The sequence below is a fragment of the Rhinoderma darwinii genome, chromosome 6 (assembly GCF_050947455.1).
Source record: "Rhinoderma darwinii isolate aRhiDar2 chromosome 6, aRhiDar2.hap1, whole genome shotgun sequence".
Lineage (NCBI taxonomy): Eukaryota > Metazoa > Chordata > Amphibia > Anura > Rhinodermatidae > Rhinoderma > Rhinoderma darwinii.
In genome coordinates this window covers 1,794,102-1,811,265 of record NC_134692.1, presented here as the reverse complement: position 1 = coordinate 1,811,265, position 17,164 = coordinate 1,794,102, and the positions used below count along the sequence as shown (strand labels likewise).

General features: G+C 48.0%; 1 protein-coding gene across 1 annotated transcript in view; it reads right to left on the bottom strand.

Annotated features, from left to right (window-relative positions):
• The window catches only part of LOC142655166 (protein mono-ADP-ribosyltransferase PARP14-like), a 75,260-nt gene that overhangs the window by 891 nt on the left and 57,205 nt on the right, over positions 1-17,164 (bottom strand). Inside the window, exons 11-16 of the mRNA XM_075828997.1 lie at positions 8,103-8,165; positions 7,279-7,458; positions 6,539-6,745; positions 2,796-3,419; positions 891-1,033; positions 10-184 (exon numbers count right to left, since the gene is read on the bottom strand). Of these exons, the coding sequence (XP_075685112.1) occupies positions 10-184; positions 891-1,033; positions 2,796-3,419; positions 6,539-6,745; positions 7,279-7,458; positions 8,103-8,165 (1,392 nt within the window). The remainder of the gene's footprint in view (positions 1-9; positions 185-890; positions 1,034-2,795; positions 3,420-6,538; positions 6,746-7,278; positions 7,459-8,102; positions 8,166-17,164) is intronic.

Sequence of the window (17,164 nt, the reverse complement as noted above, 5' to 3'; positions counted from 1 at the left end):
GCTCCTCACCGTGTCTTCCTGCGTAGCTCCTGTTGAACCCATTATGATTGATATGTTTTATTGAATTGAGGTCAGTCCCGTGGAAGAGCCGCTTCTCGTTGTTGGTGGAGCCGTTCTTGGCGTCGAGGCTCTGTCTCTTTATCTGGTAGTTCAGCCACAAATCCTTGTTCTGTATCCTCTGGATCTGTGAGGAACAGAAGTCTAATCATTATATCAAGTATAAGAGACTAAAGAATACAAACAACATTAGCCACAGGACCAGCACACGAGATCCCAGAGGATCACAGGTCCAGCACCCAGAGGATCACAGGTCCAGCACGCAGAGGATCACAGGTCCAACACCCAGTATCTCAGAGATCACAGGATTAGCACCCGGAATATCACGGGTTTACAGGACCAGTACTCAAGATCTTAGGGTTCACGCATCTCAGGGGACCACATGAGCAGCACCCGGGATCTCAGGGGGTCACAGGACCAGCACCCAAAATCTGAGGACAACAGGCCCCCACCCTGGATCTCAGGACCAACGCCTATGATCTAAGGGAATAACACAATAAGCACCACGAATCTGAGGGGTTCACATGACCAGCACCTGGGATCTTAGGGGGCCACAGGACCAGTATCTGGGTTGTCAGGGGGCCACAGGACCAGCACCCGGAATCTCAGGGGGTTACAGGACCAGCACACGAGATAGATCTTTGGCTGCATGGCCGTAGCCCGAGTTACCTGTCCTAGTGTTGTAGTCTTGTGGGCTTCTATTAGACTTTATGGATCAGGCGGAAGCATCATGGACGGCGTGGACAAGAGAGCTTTAGCTCATCATGTGGAAAAGTGGTCATTTTGAGGGTTACAGGGTTAGCGGCAGTCCTCAGCATCAGTGACCTCCTTACCTTCAGTATTTGGCTTTTACACGTCTGTGCAAACAGCTGCTCAACCTGTAAATATTCAGTAGAAGCGGCGGAGACGTCGACCTCCATCACCAGACTGTTATTCATTGGCTGCCAGTGGTCCGGTAACTTAAAAGACGTTTCCTCTGTAATACAAAAGGTCTCATCAGTGCACCTATAATAACACTGCTACCTGTGCACCTCTGGTTATTTCCAGCTGTAATGTTCCTGGCTCTTCTCACTAAACCTTTGTGGTGTACGTTCGGCAGATGGGCACGGAAACGCCCCTGAAGTATTCAATGAACGTGTCCATGAGCCCGGCGTATGGCAATAGAGCGTTCTTACATCATTCGTCTGGCGATGTTATTTAATACAGGAGATCCCGCAGAAAATACGGCGCGGGAGTCATTGAGCATCGTAGAATACTGCAGGGCGTACAGCGAGAGTATACGGTCACAAAATGAACGCGATTAGTCACGAGATTCCCAGACACCCTGAGGTTCTGATCTGATCTCCACTGCAGAGAAAACATCGGGCTCTGTGTTACTTATTTCTAAATTAGAAATTTCAAGACGGAAAGTGCCAGTCCAGGTGTGATCTCAGGTATACGAGTAAGATTCCTGTCATTTTGAGGGTGCACTTTCTCCGTCAACACTAGGGGTAACCATTTCGGGCATGTTCACGTTGCTTATTTTTAGGCCTATTTCAAAAGCATAAAACACTCGTATTCTGCTCCAAAATACACTAGAAATCCACCTGCAAACAGATTCCCATTGATTTCAATTGAAAATTCTCCGTGTAATTCATATTCGGCGTATATCTACGCTGCGGAATTCAAAAGGCGCCTCTTAAAAATACGCCTAGAAAAAAAGGAGACGTCACTTCTTGAAGCTGATTTATGGACACTAAAAAAAAAATGCTTTGTAAATCCACTCCAAAAACGCTTGGATTTAAAGGCTGCGGTCTCTTGAAATCAGCCTCGTATTTTTCTGCCTCAAACATGTGCGTGTGAACATGTCCTTATAAACTCATTGCTCAGAGCCAATACCAGTCATAGCGAAGTACTGAACCGTTACCGGCATGTCACACGAAATATCACTGTGTGCAAAAAGACATGAGATCCACACATCTTATATACAGTAACAGCTATTCATCTATTACTACTGACAACTAGCCTGTATATCATGTGTGAGAGGTTGTCACAGCTCCGCCCCCTGTTACTGACATCACTGATATATAATATAATTACATGTGATCAGACATGAGATCCACACATCTTATATACAGTAACAGCTATTCATCTATTACTACTGACAACCAGCCTGTATATCATGTGTGAGAGGTTGTCACAGCCCCGCCCCCTGTTACTGACATCACTGATATATAATATAATGACATTGTGATCAGACATGAGATCCACACATCTTATATACAGTAACAGCTATTCATCTATTACTACTGACAACCAGCCTGTATACCATGTGTGAGAGGTTGTCACAGCCCCGCCCCCTGTTACTGACATCACTGATATATAATTACATTGTGATCAGACATGAGATCCACACATCTTATATACAGTCACAGCTATTCATCTATTACTACTGACAACCAGCCTGTATATCATGTGTGAGAGGTTGTCACAGCCCCGCCCCCTGTTACTGACATCACTGATATATAATATAATTACATTGTGATCAGACATGAGATCCACACATCTTATATACAGTCACAGCTATTCATCTATTACTACTGACAACCAGCCTGTATATCACGTGTGAGAGTTTGTCACAGCTCCGCCCCCTGTTACTGACATCACTGATCTTGTATAACCTATTATGTAACTATATGTATCACTTTTACTCATGATGCTTTGCTTGGTTGGAGTTCACCTTTAAGATCAGACATTACCATGTTTGAGGGTTCGCTCGATCTGTATTTGGTTTCCATGTTGGTCTGTGGCCGTCAGGTTTTTCAGGTTAACAGTGATTGTTCGGTTTCGGCTCTGGACTGCGACGCTGGTTTTATTTGCGTTCTTTTCCTCCTCCAGCTCCAGGTTCACCATAATGTCGAATGGAATCATATTAGAGCCGTGCTCGTACCGCCACTCCACCAGGTTGCCGGTGAGCTCCGCCGCCCGCTCTCTGCTCTTCCTGTCCTTTACACGATTCACAATCTTCTGGATCTCACTAGACACATGGAGGACGTCCCGCGTGAGGCCAGATATCCGAATAGAAGGGTCGGGTGGTGTGTAGACTAGAGAGACCTGGAACTTTCTCTGGAGATTCAGTATTTTCTCATATTCGCTCTCCTCCAGTTCGGAGACGCTCTCGTCTGTGAGCGTGGTCTCGGTCTGCTCATATGCGATTTGCTGTTGCAGCCACTGCTTGGTCTTGTGCACCTTCTCTTTATCATCAGAGCAGAGACTGAAGATCACCGGCTCAATGTTATCCAAGAGCTGGAAGGCCGTCAACTTCTGCACCGGCTTCTTCTGGATCTTCGGCTTTAGGGAGGCCGGAACCGAAGTGAAAAAGTCTAAAGACAAGAAAGACGAGAGAAGTCATCAGATGAGCCAAAAGAACAGTCACAAAAACCTCATTATGAATAATCCCCCCAGGTTCTCATGGAGATGATTTACTAGAGAGCCCCTCACAATCATTAACCCCTTAAGGACGCAGCGATTTCTTGTTTTTTTGATTTCTGCATTCCCCAAGCCATAAGTTTTGTTTTTTTAAAGTCCAACTATAAAACGTGAACATTTGATCTCCTGATCGCTTCTATAGTACTTTGCTATACTTCTATATTGCAGTGTATAATGAATGTCAGCGTTACATTGCCTCTGGTAGGGTCTAACAGGCTCTCGACATGGCAAACCTTGGGGGCCATTGTGAGGCAAGCAGCCACCATGACAACTCATCGGCACCCCGCAAATCTCATTGCATGGGCACCAATTGGGCTTGCAGAGGGATCCCCCACCTTCTGTAAAACCAGTTAGGTGCTGTGGTCACAATTGACCACAGCATCTAAGGGGTTAAGCGGCCAGGATCAGAGTTATTCTCCATCCCAGGCCAAGAGAGCGGGGTGTCGGATATATAATACATACACAGCCGATTTGTACACATGAAGCACTAATGGGCTATCTAAATAAACAATGATGCCGTATGTATGGCAATAAACAAAGTTATATCAAAATTGTATACCATTAAAGATGAACATAACCACATATATAAAGCAAGAACATGCACAAGGACCTATAAACAGAAATGGTCAAAAAACTAATACAGATCGATACAAAACAAGATTTAACATTTTGAGTCATACAATGTATAAAATGGCGTCAACTAAATGCAGGATAAGGAGTATAATCGGGGTATGAATAAGCATAAAAGAGGCCTATGAAATAACAACGTATCCAGAGTGTCCTAGCTGGACCTGAATAGTGAAAAATAGACGGCTGTTCAATCTATAAAGCACCGTTAAGTGTATGTAAATGCATTACAGGACATGAAGCCGGAATCTGAGCCTCACAGCAGAAAACGGCCATCAGCCCTATAAGGTTAGAAACAGCCTGAGGCCTCAGGCACACAACCGCATTTTTGTCCACCCGTAAATACCGGTCCTTGGTCACATGTATTACACCCGTATTTACGGGCACGTTTTTGGCTGCAAAATTACACTGCAGTAATCGGCAGCCCCTTCTCTCTATCAGTGCAGGATAAAGAGAAGGGACAGCCCTTTCCGTAATAAAAGTAAAAGAAATTCATACTTACCCGGCCGTTGTCTTGGTGACGCGTCCCTCTTGACATCCAGTCCCACCTCCCTGGATGACGCGGTAGTCCATGTGACCGCTGCAGCCTGTGATTGGCCTGTGATTGGCTGTAGCGGTCACATGGGCTGTAACGTCATCCCAGGAGGCCGGACTGGAGGAAGAAGCAGGGAGTTCTGGGTAAGTATGAACGTATTTTTTTTTTTTTTACAGCTTTATCTATATTGTGATCGGTAGTCACTGTCCCTGGTGCTGAAAGAGTTACTGCCGATCGTTTAACTCTTTCAGCACCCTGGACAGTGACTATTTACTGACGTCGCCTAGCAACGCTCCCGTAATTACGAGATCCCCATAGACTTCTATGGGCTGCCGGTGCCGTAATTACGGCCTGAAATAGGACATGTTCTATATTTTTCAACGGCGCGGGCACCTTCCTGTAAGCATGCGGGGAGGTACCCGTGGCCAATAGAAGTCTATGGGCCCGTAATTACGGGAGTTTTTACGGTCGTGTGCGTGGGGCCTGAATGAGTGAAAGTGCATACCCAAATTCATGATCCCGCATGAAGGAGACGCCAGACCTCTTTTATGCTTATTCATACCCCGATTATACTACTCCTTATCCTGCATTTAGTTGACGCCATTTTATACATTGTAAGACTCAAAATGTTAAATCTTGTTTGTATCTGTCTGTTAATAAAATGAATTTCTATTTATTTATTACGTCTGTATTCGTTTTTTGACCATTTCTGTTTATAGGTCCTTTGGCTATATAATACAGCAGACACTCAAGTGATGGTGTGGACATATCTCCTGTGCCAACGCCATCACTGCAACGTACGGTTACGGTGGTTCGCAGGAATGTGATAGTATTTCAGGGGGCAGGAAGGGGTTAAAGGGGCAGTGTCCAGTCTACTGTAAATAAAACGTCATAATTGCATCATAGAAAGTTGCAGAATTTTTCAACATAGTGTTACAATTCCACCATTTTCAAGATCTCTGCATGCTATCAGTGAATGGGAAGATTCTTGTTTACGTCCAGAAGTTGAAAATCCATCCTGACCGAATACTTCTCACAGCTGAGGGTTAGTTACAATTGTATCCAGTCAGAGCTAAATAGTCTGGACGCTATTTTACCTGCACTGATACATTGTAACAAACTATCAGGACAGAAGAGAGATTTGTGCTGCTGCGTTTACCACAGAAGATTGTCTACGCTGATACGTTGTAACAAACAACTCAGAGATTCTGCAAACGGTGAAGATTTGAAAGAAAGTGATTCTATTAGGAAGTAATTATAGGATGATTCGGCGTCATATACAGAGGTCTGGACTCCGGCCCTTTACTCTTTATCCGTATTCTTGTGCTGGTTACTTATATTGACTTCTAGGTCCATGAACTACGTGCCCCCTCATACCCTCACTCATGACTTACCTACAGCTGACCAGAAACCAGAGATTTTGGACGGCCGATTTAGACAATTTTCTGCTGGCGTCTTTTCATGACACGAGCGTGACAGACACCGCCTGACTAACGAAATCTGTGGATAACTTCAGTCAGTCGGGCGCAGTCCTGTAAAGTCGTTCATGACGACAGATCTGCGTCCCATCAATAAAAGTCCAGACCCGGCCACAGATCAAGGCAGAGATCAAGCTTTTCATTAGAACTTATGGCGTCGTCTAGAACGACCTTCACAGATCGATCGGGTCAGACAAAAAACGGCCGTCTGACACCACTAACTTCCCTCTCCACCGCGCCGCCACCGCAAAGTCTTCTGTATGCGGCATCCAGTTTACTGCTTTCGCGGTCCTTGGTCCTGTGCAGCCTCCTGAGGACCTGACGATGACCTAAAGGATGGTTCCCCCCCCCCCCACTATTACAGAAGACTCACTAGTAAGTTTATTAAAAATAGATTTGGGTCCAGACAGCGCCGTCCCCTCCATCTTCTTCATGCTTATATAGAAGTCGTTCAGCATATGCTGCTGGAATATCACCACCTTCACGGTCTGAATGGACTTGGCTGATCCAGAGTTGATAAAATCCGTCACGCCATCAAGAATGGAATCAGCCACCGCTGCAGGCGCTAATCCACCGGCCCCTGGAGCGACAGAAACAAGATCATTAATGTGGGTGAGGCCCAGGCCACATCCAGGCTGAACGTGACCACGATCTAGTGCGATCTCCCATAGGCCTTCCTGTTCGGGAATACGTTCTAGTGACTGGCGTAATCACATCCAGGGCCTAGAGGTCCACAGAGCACACGGCAGAGGCGTACGGTGGCGTCCATGTGCCGCTGTATAGTGCGTTCTATTACGACACTTTACATACAGAATCTGACAGAAGTAAACCTACGTATTCCTACATATCGCGCTACAGTGGGAGCCATTGAAGTCTACGGATGCCCGATTGTGGCTCCGTACACCATAGAGCCATACAGCCATGTACATAAACCCTGGGAAATGGACAACATTGTTATAGGAGACGCCCAGCAACATCCCGAGCACACCCGCCAACCCCACCCCACACAAGACAAACACCGGATGTGCTGAAAAAGCTGCACGAGCCAGAGCTTTACTGCCCCAACGATAACCCCAGCGTCCGTACTAACCACAGATCTGCCCTATCTTATACCTGTCCCCAGAGCCGGGAAGGCGACACAAGCCGCCTGGTACTTCTCGCTCTCCTGCAGACAGTCCAGGACAATCTTTTTGATGTCCGCCGCTTGTGACGGCCCCGATATATGGAGGATCCAGCTGCTCCCAACAAGGTTCCCCGACTTGGTCATGACGTAACCCTTGTGTGGCTGAGAACCTGAGGAAAAGAGACAGCAGAGCAGATATACATGAACGATTAGAATCAGGGGCATAACTAGAATTCATGGGGCCCCATATCAAAAATGAGTTGTGCCCTCACCACCTAGTGACGGGAAAATGAAACAGCAACATATAGAGCAATGGCGAATAGCGCTATAGTACCCACATAGCAGCGCTGGATAGCAGAAAGCCACCAACTTGTTCTTCTCCACAAAATAGAACAATGTCCTTGCACCGGAGTGGCCCCTCAACCTCTGGGCCCCATAGCAACTGCTGTGACTATAGTTACGCCCATGAGTATAATCCAGTCATGAGAGTCATTGACAGAAGATGCACAGCAACAAACACTGCAGATATTCTACAGGACTATAGAACGTGCGTGTGTTACATCTGCCCTATATGAAGGGTTATAGACACATGTAACAGTAACAAGACTGGGACGGTCTCCCACATAAGAGCTTCTCTGTGTATCAGGGACTGCAGAGGGGCCGGTATATGGGGTACCCGGAGTCTGGGAGGTCCGCACCAAGCGGAGAAGAGGAAGACCCCGAGGTAAAGGTCCTGCCCGTGATTGTAAGAGAATTGGGGGAATAAGAAAGGGATTACTAAAAAACAACAGTAAATAAATCGGTGGCGTTCTACCTAATGCTCTCGCGGCTGCCTGAACGCTGGGTCCGGCGGCTTCCAGGATGGCTTTCGAGACCCCTGAAAATGAGAAGATTGCACAAGATCACCAAGCGCCAACACACGAACGATCTGGATCTACCCCAAATATGTGACGTCTGAGCGCACTTCAAGACGGAAACTTACAGCAGTAGGGGGTTTATGTGTCCGGTGTATAGATTACAGCAGCAGGAGGTTTATGTGTCCGGTGTATAGATTACAGCAGCAGGGGGTTTATGTGTCCGGTGTGTAGATTACAGCAGCGGGGGGTTTATGTGTCCGGTGTATAGATTACAGCAGCAGGGGGTTTATGTGTCCGGTGTATAGATTACAGCAGCAGGAGGTTTATGTGCCCGGTGTATAGATTACAGCAGCAGGGGGTTTATGTGTCCGGTGTATAGATTACAGCAGCAGGGGGTTTATGTGTCCGGTGTATAGATTACAGCAGCGGGAGGTTTATGTGTCCGGTGTACAGATTACAGCAGCGGGAGGTTTATGTGTCCGGTGTATAGATTACAGCAGCGGGGGGTTTATGTGTCCGGTGTATAGATTACAGCAGCGGGAGGTTTATGTGTCCGGTGTATAGATTACAGCAGCAGGGGGTTTATGTGTCCGGTGTGTAGATTACAGCAGCGGGGGGTTTATGTGTCCGGTGTATAGATTACAGCAGCAGGGGGTTTATGTGTCCGGTGTATAGATTACAGCAGCAGGAGGTTTATGTGCCCGGTGTATAGATTACAGCAGCAGGGGGTTTATGTGCCCGGTGTATAGATTACAGCAGCAGGGGGTTTATGTGTCCGGTGTATAGATTACAGCAGCGGGGGGTTTATGTGTCCGGTGTATAGATTACAGCAGCGGGAGGTTTATGTGTCCGGTGTATAGATTACAGCAGCAGGGGGTTTATGTGTCCGGTGTATAGATTACAGCAGCAGGGGGTTTATGTGTCCGGTGTATAGATTACAGCAGCAGGGGGTTTATGTGTCCGGTGTGTAGATTACAGCAGCAGGGGGTTTATGTGTCCGGTGTATAGATTACAGCAGCAGGGGGTTTATGTGTCCGGTGTATAGATTACAGCAACGGGAGGTTTATGTATCCGGTGTATAGATTACAGCAGCAGGGGGTTTATGTGTCCGGTGTATAGATTACAGCAGCAGGGGGTTTATGTGTCCGGTGTATAGATTACAGCAGCAGGAGGTTTATGTGTCCGGTGTATAGATTACAGCAGCGGGAGGTTTATGTGTCCGGTGTATAGATTACAGCAGCGGGAGGTTTATGTGTCCGGTGTATAGATTACAGCAGCAGGGGGTTTATGTGTCCGGTGTATAGATTACAGCAGCGGGAGGTTTATGTGTCCGGTGTATAGATTACAGCAGCAGGGGGTTTATGTGTCCGGTGTATAGATTACAGCAGCAGGGGGTTTATGTGTCCGGTGTATAGATTACAGCAGCAGGGGGTTTATGTGTCCGGTGTGTAGATTACAGCAGCAGGGGGTTTATGTGTCCGGTGTATAGATTACAGCAGCAGGGGGTTTATGTGTCCGGTGTATAGATTACAGCAGCAGGGGGTTTATGTGTCCGGTGTATAGATTACAGCAGCAGCGGGTTTATGTGCCCGGTGTATAGATTACAGCAGCAGGGGGTTTATGTGTCCGGTGTATAGATTACAGCAGCAGGGGGTTTATGTGTCCGGTGTATAGATTACAGCAGCAGGAGGTTTATGTGTCCGGTGTATAGATTACAGCAGCAGGAGGTTTATGTGTCCGGTGTGTAGATTACAGCAGCGGGGGGTTTATGTGTCCGGTGTATAGATTACAGCAGCAGGAGGTTTATGTGTCCGGTGTATAGATTACAGCAGCAGGGGGTTTATGTGTCCGGTGTATAGATTACAGCAGCAGGAGGTTTATGTGTCCGGTGTGTAGATTACAGCAGCAGGAGGTTTATGTGCCCGGTGTGTAGATTACAGCAGCGGGGGGTTTATGTGTCCGGTGTATAGATTACAGCAGCGGGGGGTTTATGTGTCCGGTGTATAGATTACAGCAGCGGGGGGTTTATGTGTCCGGTGTATAGATTACAGCAGCAGGAGGTTTATGTGTCCGGTGTATAGATTACAGCAGCAGGAGGTTTATGTGTCCGGTGTGTAGATTACAGCAGCAGGGGGTTTATGTGTCCGGTGTATAGATTACAGCAGCAGGAGGTTTATGTGTCCGGTGTATAGATTACAGCAGCAGGAGGTTTATGTGTCCGGTGTATAGATTACAGCAGCAGGGGGTTTATGTGCCCGGTGTATAGATTACAGCAGCAGGAGGTTTATGTGTCCGGTGTATAGATTACAGCAGCAGGGGGTTTATGTGCCCGGTGTGTAGATTACAGCAGCAGGGGGTTTATGTGCCCGGTGTGTAGATTACAGCAGCAGGAGGTTTATGTGTCCGGTGTATAGATTACAGCAGCGGGAGGTTTATGTGTCCGGTGTATAGATTACAGCAGCAGGAGGTTTATGTGCCCGGTGTGTAGATTACAGCAGCGGGGGGTTTATGTGTCCGGTGTATAGATTACAGCAGCAGGAGGTTTATGTGTCCGGTGTGTAGATTACAGCAGCAGGAGGTTTATGTGTCCGGTGTATAGATTACAGCAGCAGGGGGTTTATGTGTCCGGTGTATAGATTACAGCAGCAGGAGGTTTATGTGTCCGGTGTATAGATTACAGCAGCAGGGGGTTTATGTGCCCGGTGTGTAGATTACAGCAGCAGGAGGTTTATGTGTCCGGTGTATAGATTACAGCAGCAGGAGGTTTATGTGTCCGGTGTATAGATTACAGCAGCAGGGGGTTTATGTGTCCGGTGTATAGATTACAGCAGCAGGAGGTTTATGTGTCCGGTGTATAGATTACAGCAGCAGGAGGTTTATGTGTCCGGTGTATAGATTACAGCAGCAGGGGGTTTATGTGCCCGGTGTGTAGATTACAGCAGCAGGGGGTTTATGTGCCCGGTGTGCAGATTACAGCAGCAGGGGGTTTATGTGCCCGGTGTGTAGATTACAGCAGCAGGAGGTTTATGTGTCCGGTGTATAGATTACAGCAGCAGGAGGTTTATGTGTCCGGTGTATAGATTACAGCAGCAGGGGGTTTATGTGTCCGGTGTATAGATTACAGCAGCAGGAGGTTTATGTGCCCGGTGTATAGATTACAGCAGCAGGGGGTTTATGTGCCCGGTGTATAGATTACAGCAGCAGGGGGTTTATGTGTCCGGTGTATAGATTACAGCAGCAGGGGGTTTATGTGTCCGGTGTATAGATTACAGCAGCAGGAGGTTTATGTGCCCGGTGTATAGATTACAGCAGCAGGAGGTTTATGTGCCCGGTGTATAGATTACAGCAGCAGGGGGTTTATGTGTCCGGTGTATAGATTACAGCAGCAGGGGGTTTATGTGTCCGGTGTATAGATTACAGCAGCAGGAGGTTTATGTGCCCGGTGTATAGATTACAGCAGCAGGGGGTTTATGTGTCCGGTGTATAGATTACAGCAGCAGGAGGTTTATGTGTCCGGTGTATAGATTACAGCAGCGGGGGGTTTATGTGTCCGGTGTATAGATTACAGCAGCAGGAGGTTTTTGTGTCCGGTGTATAGATTACAGCAGCAGGGGGTTTATGTGCCCGGTGTATAGATTACAGCAGCAGGGGGTTTATGTGTCCGGTGTATAGATTACAGCAGCAGGGGGTTTATGTGTCCGGTGTATAGATTACAGCAGCGGGGGGTTTATGTGTCCGGTGTATAGATTACAGCAGCGGGGGGTTTATGTGTCCGGTGTATAGATTACAGCAGCAGGGGGTTTATGTGTCCGGTGTATAGATTACAGCAGCGGGGGGTTTATGTGTCCGGTGTATAGATTACAGCAGCGGGGGGTTTATGTGTCCGGTGTATAGATTACAGCAGCAGGGGGTTTATGTGTCCGGTGTATAGATTACAGCAGCGGGGGGTTTATGTGCCCGGTGTGTAGATTACAGCAGCAGGGGGTTTATGTGCCCGGTGTATAGATTACAGCAGCAGGGGGTTTATGTGTCCGGTGTGTAGATTACAGCAGCAGGGGGTTTATGTGCCCGGTGTATAGATTACAGCAGCAGGGGGTTTATGTGTCCGGTGTATAGATTACAGCAGCAGGAGGTTTATGTGCCCGGTGTATAGATTACAGCAGCAGGGGGTTTATGTGTCCGGTGTATAGATTACAGCAGCGGGAGGTTTATGTGCCCGGTGTATAGATTACAGCAGCAGGGGGTTTATGTGCCCGGTGTATAGATTACAGCAGCGGGGGGTTTATGTGCCCGGTGTATAGATTACAGCAGCGGGGGGTTTATGTGTCCGGTGTGTAGATTACAGCAGCAGGGGGTTTATGTGTCCGGTGTATAGATTACAGCAGCGGGAGGTTTATGTGTCCGGTGTATAGATTACAGCAGCAGGGGGTTTATGTGTCCGGTGTGTAGATTACAGCAGCAGGGGGTTTATGTGTCCGGTGTATAGATTACAGCAGCAGGAGGTTTATGTGCCCGGTGTGTAGATTACAGCAGCAGGAGGTTTATGTGTCCGGTGTGTAGATTACAGCAGCAGGGGGTTTATGTGTCCGGTGTGTAGATTACAGCAGCAGGAGGTTTATGTGCCCGGTGTGTAGATTACAGCAGCGGGAGGTTTATGTGTCCGGTGTATAGATTACAGCAGCAGGGGGTTTATGTGTCCGGTGTGTAGATTACAGCAGCAGGGGGTTTATGTGCCCGGTGTATAGATTACAGCAGCAGGGGGTTTATGTGTCCGGTGTGTAGATTACAGCAGCAGGGGGTTTATGTGTCCGGTGTGTAGATTACAGCAGCAGGAGGTTTATGTGTCCGGTGTATAGATTACAGCAGCAGGGGGTTTATGTGCCCGGTGTATAGATTACAGCAGCAGGAGGTTTATGTGTCCGGTGTGTAGATTACAGCAGCAGGGGGTTTATGTGTCCGGTGTGTAGATTACAGCAGCAGGAGGTTTATGTGTCCGGTGTGTAGATTACAGCAGCAGGGGGTTTATGTGTCCGGTGTATAGATTACAGCAGCGGGGGGTTTATGTGTCCGGTGTGTAGATTACAGCAGCAGGAGGTTTATGTGTCCGGTGTATAGATTACAGCAGCAGGGGGTTTATGTGTCCGGTGTATAGATTACAGCAGCAGGAGGTTTATGTGTCCGGTGTGCAGATTACAGCAGCAGGAGGTTTATGTGCCCGGTGTATAGATTACAGCAGCAGGGGGTTTATGTGCCCGGTGTATAGATTACAGCAGCAGGGGGTTTATGTGTCCGGTGTGTAGATTACAGCAGCAGGAGGTTTATGTGCCCGGTGTGTAGATTACAGCAGCGGGAGGTTTATGTGTCCGGTGTGTAGATTACAGCAGCAGGAGGTTTATGTGTCCGGTGTATAGATTACAGCAGCAGGGGGTTTATGTGCCCGGTGTGTAGATTACAGCAGCAGGGGGTTTATGTGTCCGGTGTGTAGATTACAGCAGCAGGAGGTTTATGTGTCCGGTGTGTAGATTACAGCAGCAGGGGGTTTATGTGTCCGGTGTATAGATTACAGCAGCGGGGGGTTTATGTGTCCGGTGTGTAGATTACAGCAGCAGGAGGTTTATGTGTCCGGTGTATAGATTACAGCAGCAGGGGGTTTATGTGTCCGGTGTATAGATTACAGCAGCAGGAGGTTTATGTGTCCGGTGTGCAGATTACAGCAGCAGGAGGTTTATGTGCCCGGTGTATAGATTACAGCAGCAGGGGGTTTATGTGCCCGGTGTATAGATTACAGCAGCAGGGGGTTTATGTGTCCGGTGTGTAGATTACAGCAGCAGGAGGTTTATGTGCCCGGTGTGTAGATTACAGCAGCGGGAGGTTTATGTGTCCGGTGTATAGATTACAGCAGCAGGGGGTTTATGTGTCCGGTGTGTAGATTACAGCAGCAGGAGGTTTATGTGTCCGGTGTATAGATTACAGCAGCAGGGGGTTTATGTGTCCGGTGTGTAGATTACAGCAGCAGGGGGTTTATGTGTCCGGTGTATAGATTACAGCAGCGGGAGGTTTATGTGTCCGGTGTATAGATTACAGCAGCAGGGGGTTTATGTGTCCGGTGTATAGATTACAGCAGCGGGAGGTTTATGTGTCCGGTGTATAGATTACAGCAGCAGGAGGTTTATGTGCCCGGTGTATAGATTACAGCAGCGGGGGGTTTATGTGTCCGGTGTGTAGATTACAGCAGCGGGGGGTTTATGTGTCCGGTGTATAGATTACAGCAGCAGGGGGTTTATGTGTCCGGTGTATAGATTACAGCAGCAGGAGGTTTATGTGTCCGGTGTATAGATTACAGCAGCGGGGGGTTTATGTGTCCGGTGTGTAGATTACAGCAGCAGGAGGTTTATGTGCCCGGTGTGTAGATTACAGCAGCAGGAGGTTTATGTGTCCGGTGTGTAGATTACAGCAGCAGGGGGTTTAGGTGTCCGGTGTATAGATTACAGCAGCAGGGGGTTTATGTGTCCGGTGTATAGATTACAGCAGCAGGGGGTTTATGTGTCCGGTGTATAGATTACAGCAGCAGGAGGTTTATGTGTCCGGTGTGTAGATTACAGCAGCAGGAGGTTTATGTGTCCGGTGTATAGATTACAGCAGCAGGAGGTTTATGTGTCCGGTGTGTAGATTACAGCAGCAGGAGGTTTATGTGTCCGGTGTATAGATTACAGCAGCAGGGGGTTTATGTGCCCGGTGTATAGATTACAGCAGCATGAGGTTTATGTGTCCGGTGTATAGATTACAGCAGCAGGGGGTTTATGTGTCCGGTGTGTAGATTACAGCAGCAGGGGGTTTATGTGTCCGGTGTATAGATTACAGCAGCAGGAGGTTTATGTGTCCGGTGTATAGATTACAGCAGCAGGGGGTTTATGTGTCCGGTGTATAGATTACAGCAGCAGGGGGTTTATGTGTCCGGTGTATAGATTACAGCAGCAGGGGGTTTATGTGTCCGGTGTATAGATTACAGCAGCGGGGGGTTTATGTGCCCGGTGTATAGATTACAGCAGCAGGAGGTTTATGTGTCCGGTGTATAGATTACAGCAGCAGGGGGTTTATTTGTCCGGTGTATAGATTACAGCAGCAGGAGGTTTATGTGTCCGGTGTATAGATTACAGCAGCGGGGGGTTTATGTGTCCGGTGTATAGATTACAGCAGCAGGAGGTTTATGTGTCCGGTGTATAGATTACAGCAGCAGGAGGTTTATGTGTCCGGTGTATAGATTACAGCAGCGGGGGGTTTATGTGTCCGGTGTATAGATTACAGCAGCGGGAGGTTTATGTGTCCGGTGTATAGATTACAGCAGCGGGGGGTTTATGTGTCCGGTGTATAGATTACAGCAGCGGGAGGTTTATGTGTCCGGTGTATAGATTACAGCAGCGGGAGGTTTATGTGTCCGGTGTATAGATTACAGCAGCAGGAGGTTTATGTGTCCGGTGTATAGATTACAGCAGCGGGAGGTTTATGTGTCCGGTGTATAGATTACAGCAGCGGGAGGTTTATGTGTCCGGTGTGTAGATTACAGCAGCGGGGGGTTTATGTGTCCGGTGTATAGATTACAGCAGCGGGGGGTTTATGTGTCCGGTGTATAGATTACAGCAGCAGGGGGTTTATGTGTCCGGTGTATAGATTACAGCAGCAGGGGGTTTATGTGTCCGGTGTGTAGATTACAGCAGCAGGGGGTTTATGTGTCCGGTGTGTAGATTACAGCAGCAGGGGGTTTATGTGTCCGGTGTATAGATTACAGCAGCAGGGGGTTTATGTGTCCGGTGTGTAGATTACAGCAGCAGGGGGTTTATGTGCCCGGTGTGTAGATTACAGCAGCAGGGGGTTTATGTGCCCGGTGTGTAGATTACAGCAGCAGGAGGTTTATGTGTCCGGTGTATAGATTACAGCAGCAGGAGGTTTATGTGTCCGGTGTATAGATTACAGCAGCGGGGGGTTTATGTGTCCGGTGTATAGATTACAGCAGCAGGGGGTTTATGTGTCCGGTGTGTAGATTACAGCAGCGGGGGGTTTATGTGTCCGGTGTATAGATTACAGCAGCAGGAGGTTTATGTGTCCGGTGTGTAGATTACAGCAGCAGGGGGTTTATGTGTCCGGTGTATAGATTACAGCAGCAGGAGGTTTATGTGTCCGGTGTATAGATTACAGCAGCAGGGGGTTTATGTGTCCGGTGTGTAGATTACAGCAGCAGGGGGTTTATGTGTCCGGTGTATAGATTACAGCAGCGGGGGGTTTATGTGTCCGGTGTATAGATTACAGCAGCAGGAGGTTTATGTGTCCGGTGTATAGATTACAGCAGCAGGAGGTTTTTGTGTCCGGTGTATAGATTACAGCAGCAGGGGGTTTATGTGTCCGGTGTGTAGATTACAGCAGCAGGGGGTTTATGTGTCCGGTGTGTAGATTACAGCAGCAGGGGGTTTATGTGTCCGGTGTGTAGATTACAGCAGCAGGGGGTTTATGTGTCCGGTGTATAGATTACAGCAGCAGGGGGTTTATGTGTCCGGTGTATAGATTACAGCAGCGGGGGGTTTATGTGTCCGGTGTGTAGATTACAGCAGCAGGAGGTTTATGTGTCCGGTGTATAGATTACAGCAGCAGGAGGTTTATGTGTCCGGTGTATAGATTACAGCAGCAGGAGGTTTATGTGTCCGGTGTATAGATTACAGCAGCGGGGGGTTTATGTGTCCGGTGTATAGATTACAGCAGCAGGAGGTTTATGTGTCCGGTGTATAGATTACAGCAGCGGGGGGTTTATGTGTCCGGTGTGTAGATTACAGCAGCAGGAGGTTTATGTGTCCGGTGTATAGATTACAGCAGCAGGAGGTTTATGTGCCCGGTGTATAGATTACAGCAGCAGGAGGTTTATGTGTCCGGTGTATAGATTACAGCAGCAGGAGGTTTATGTGTCCGGTGTATAGATTACAGCAGCAGGAGGTTTATGTGCCCGGTGTATAGATTACAGCAGCAGGAGGTT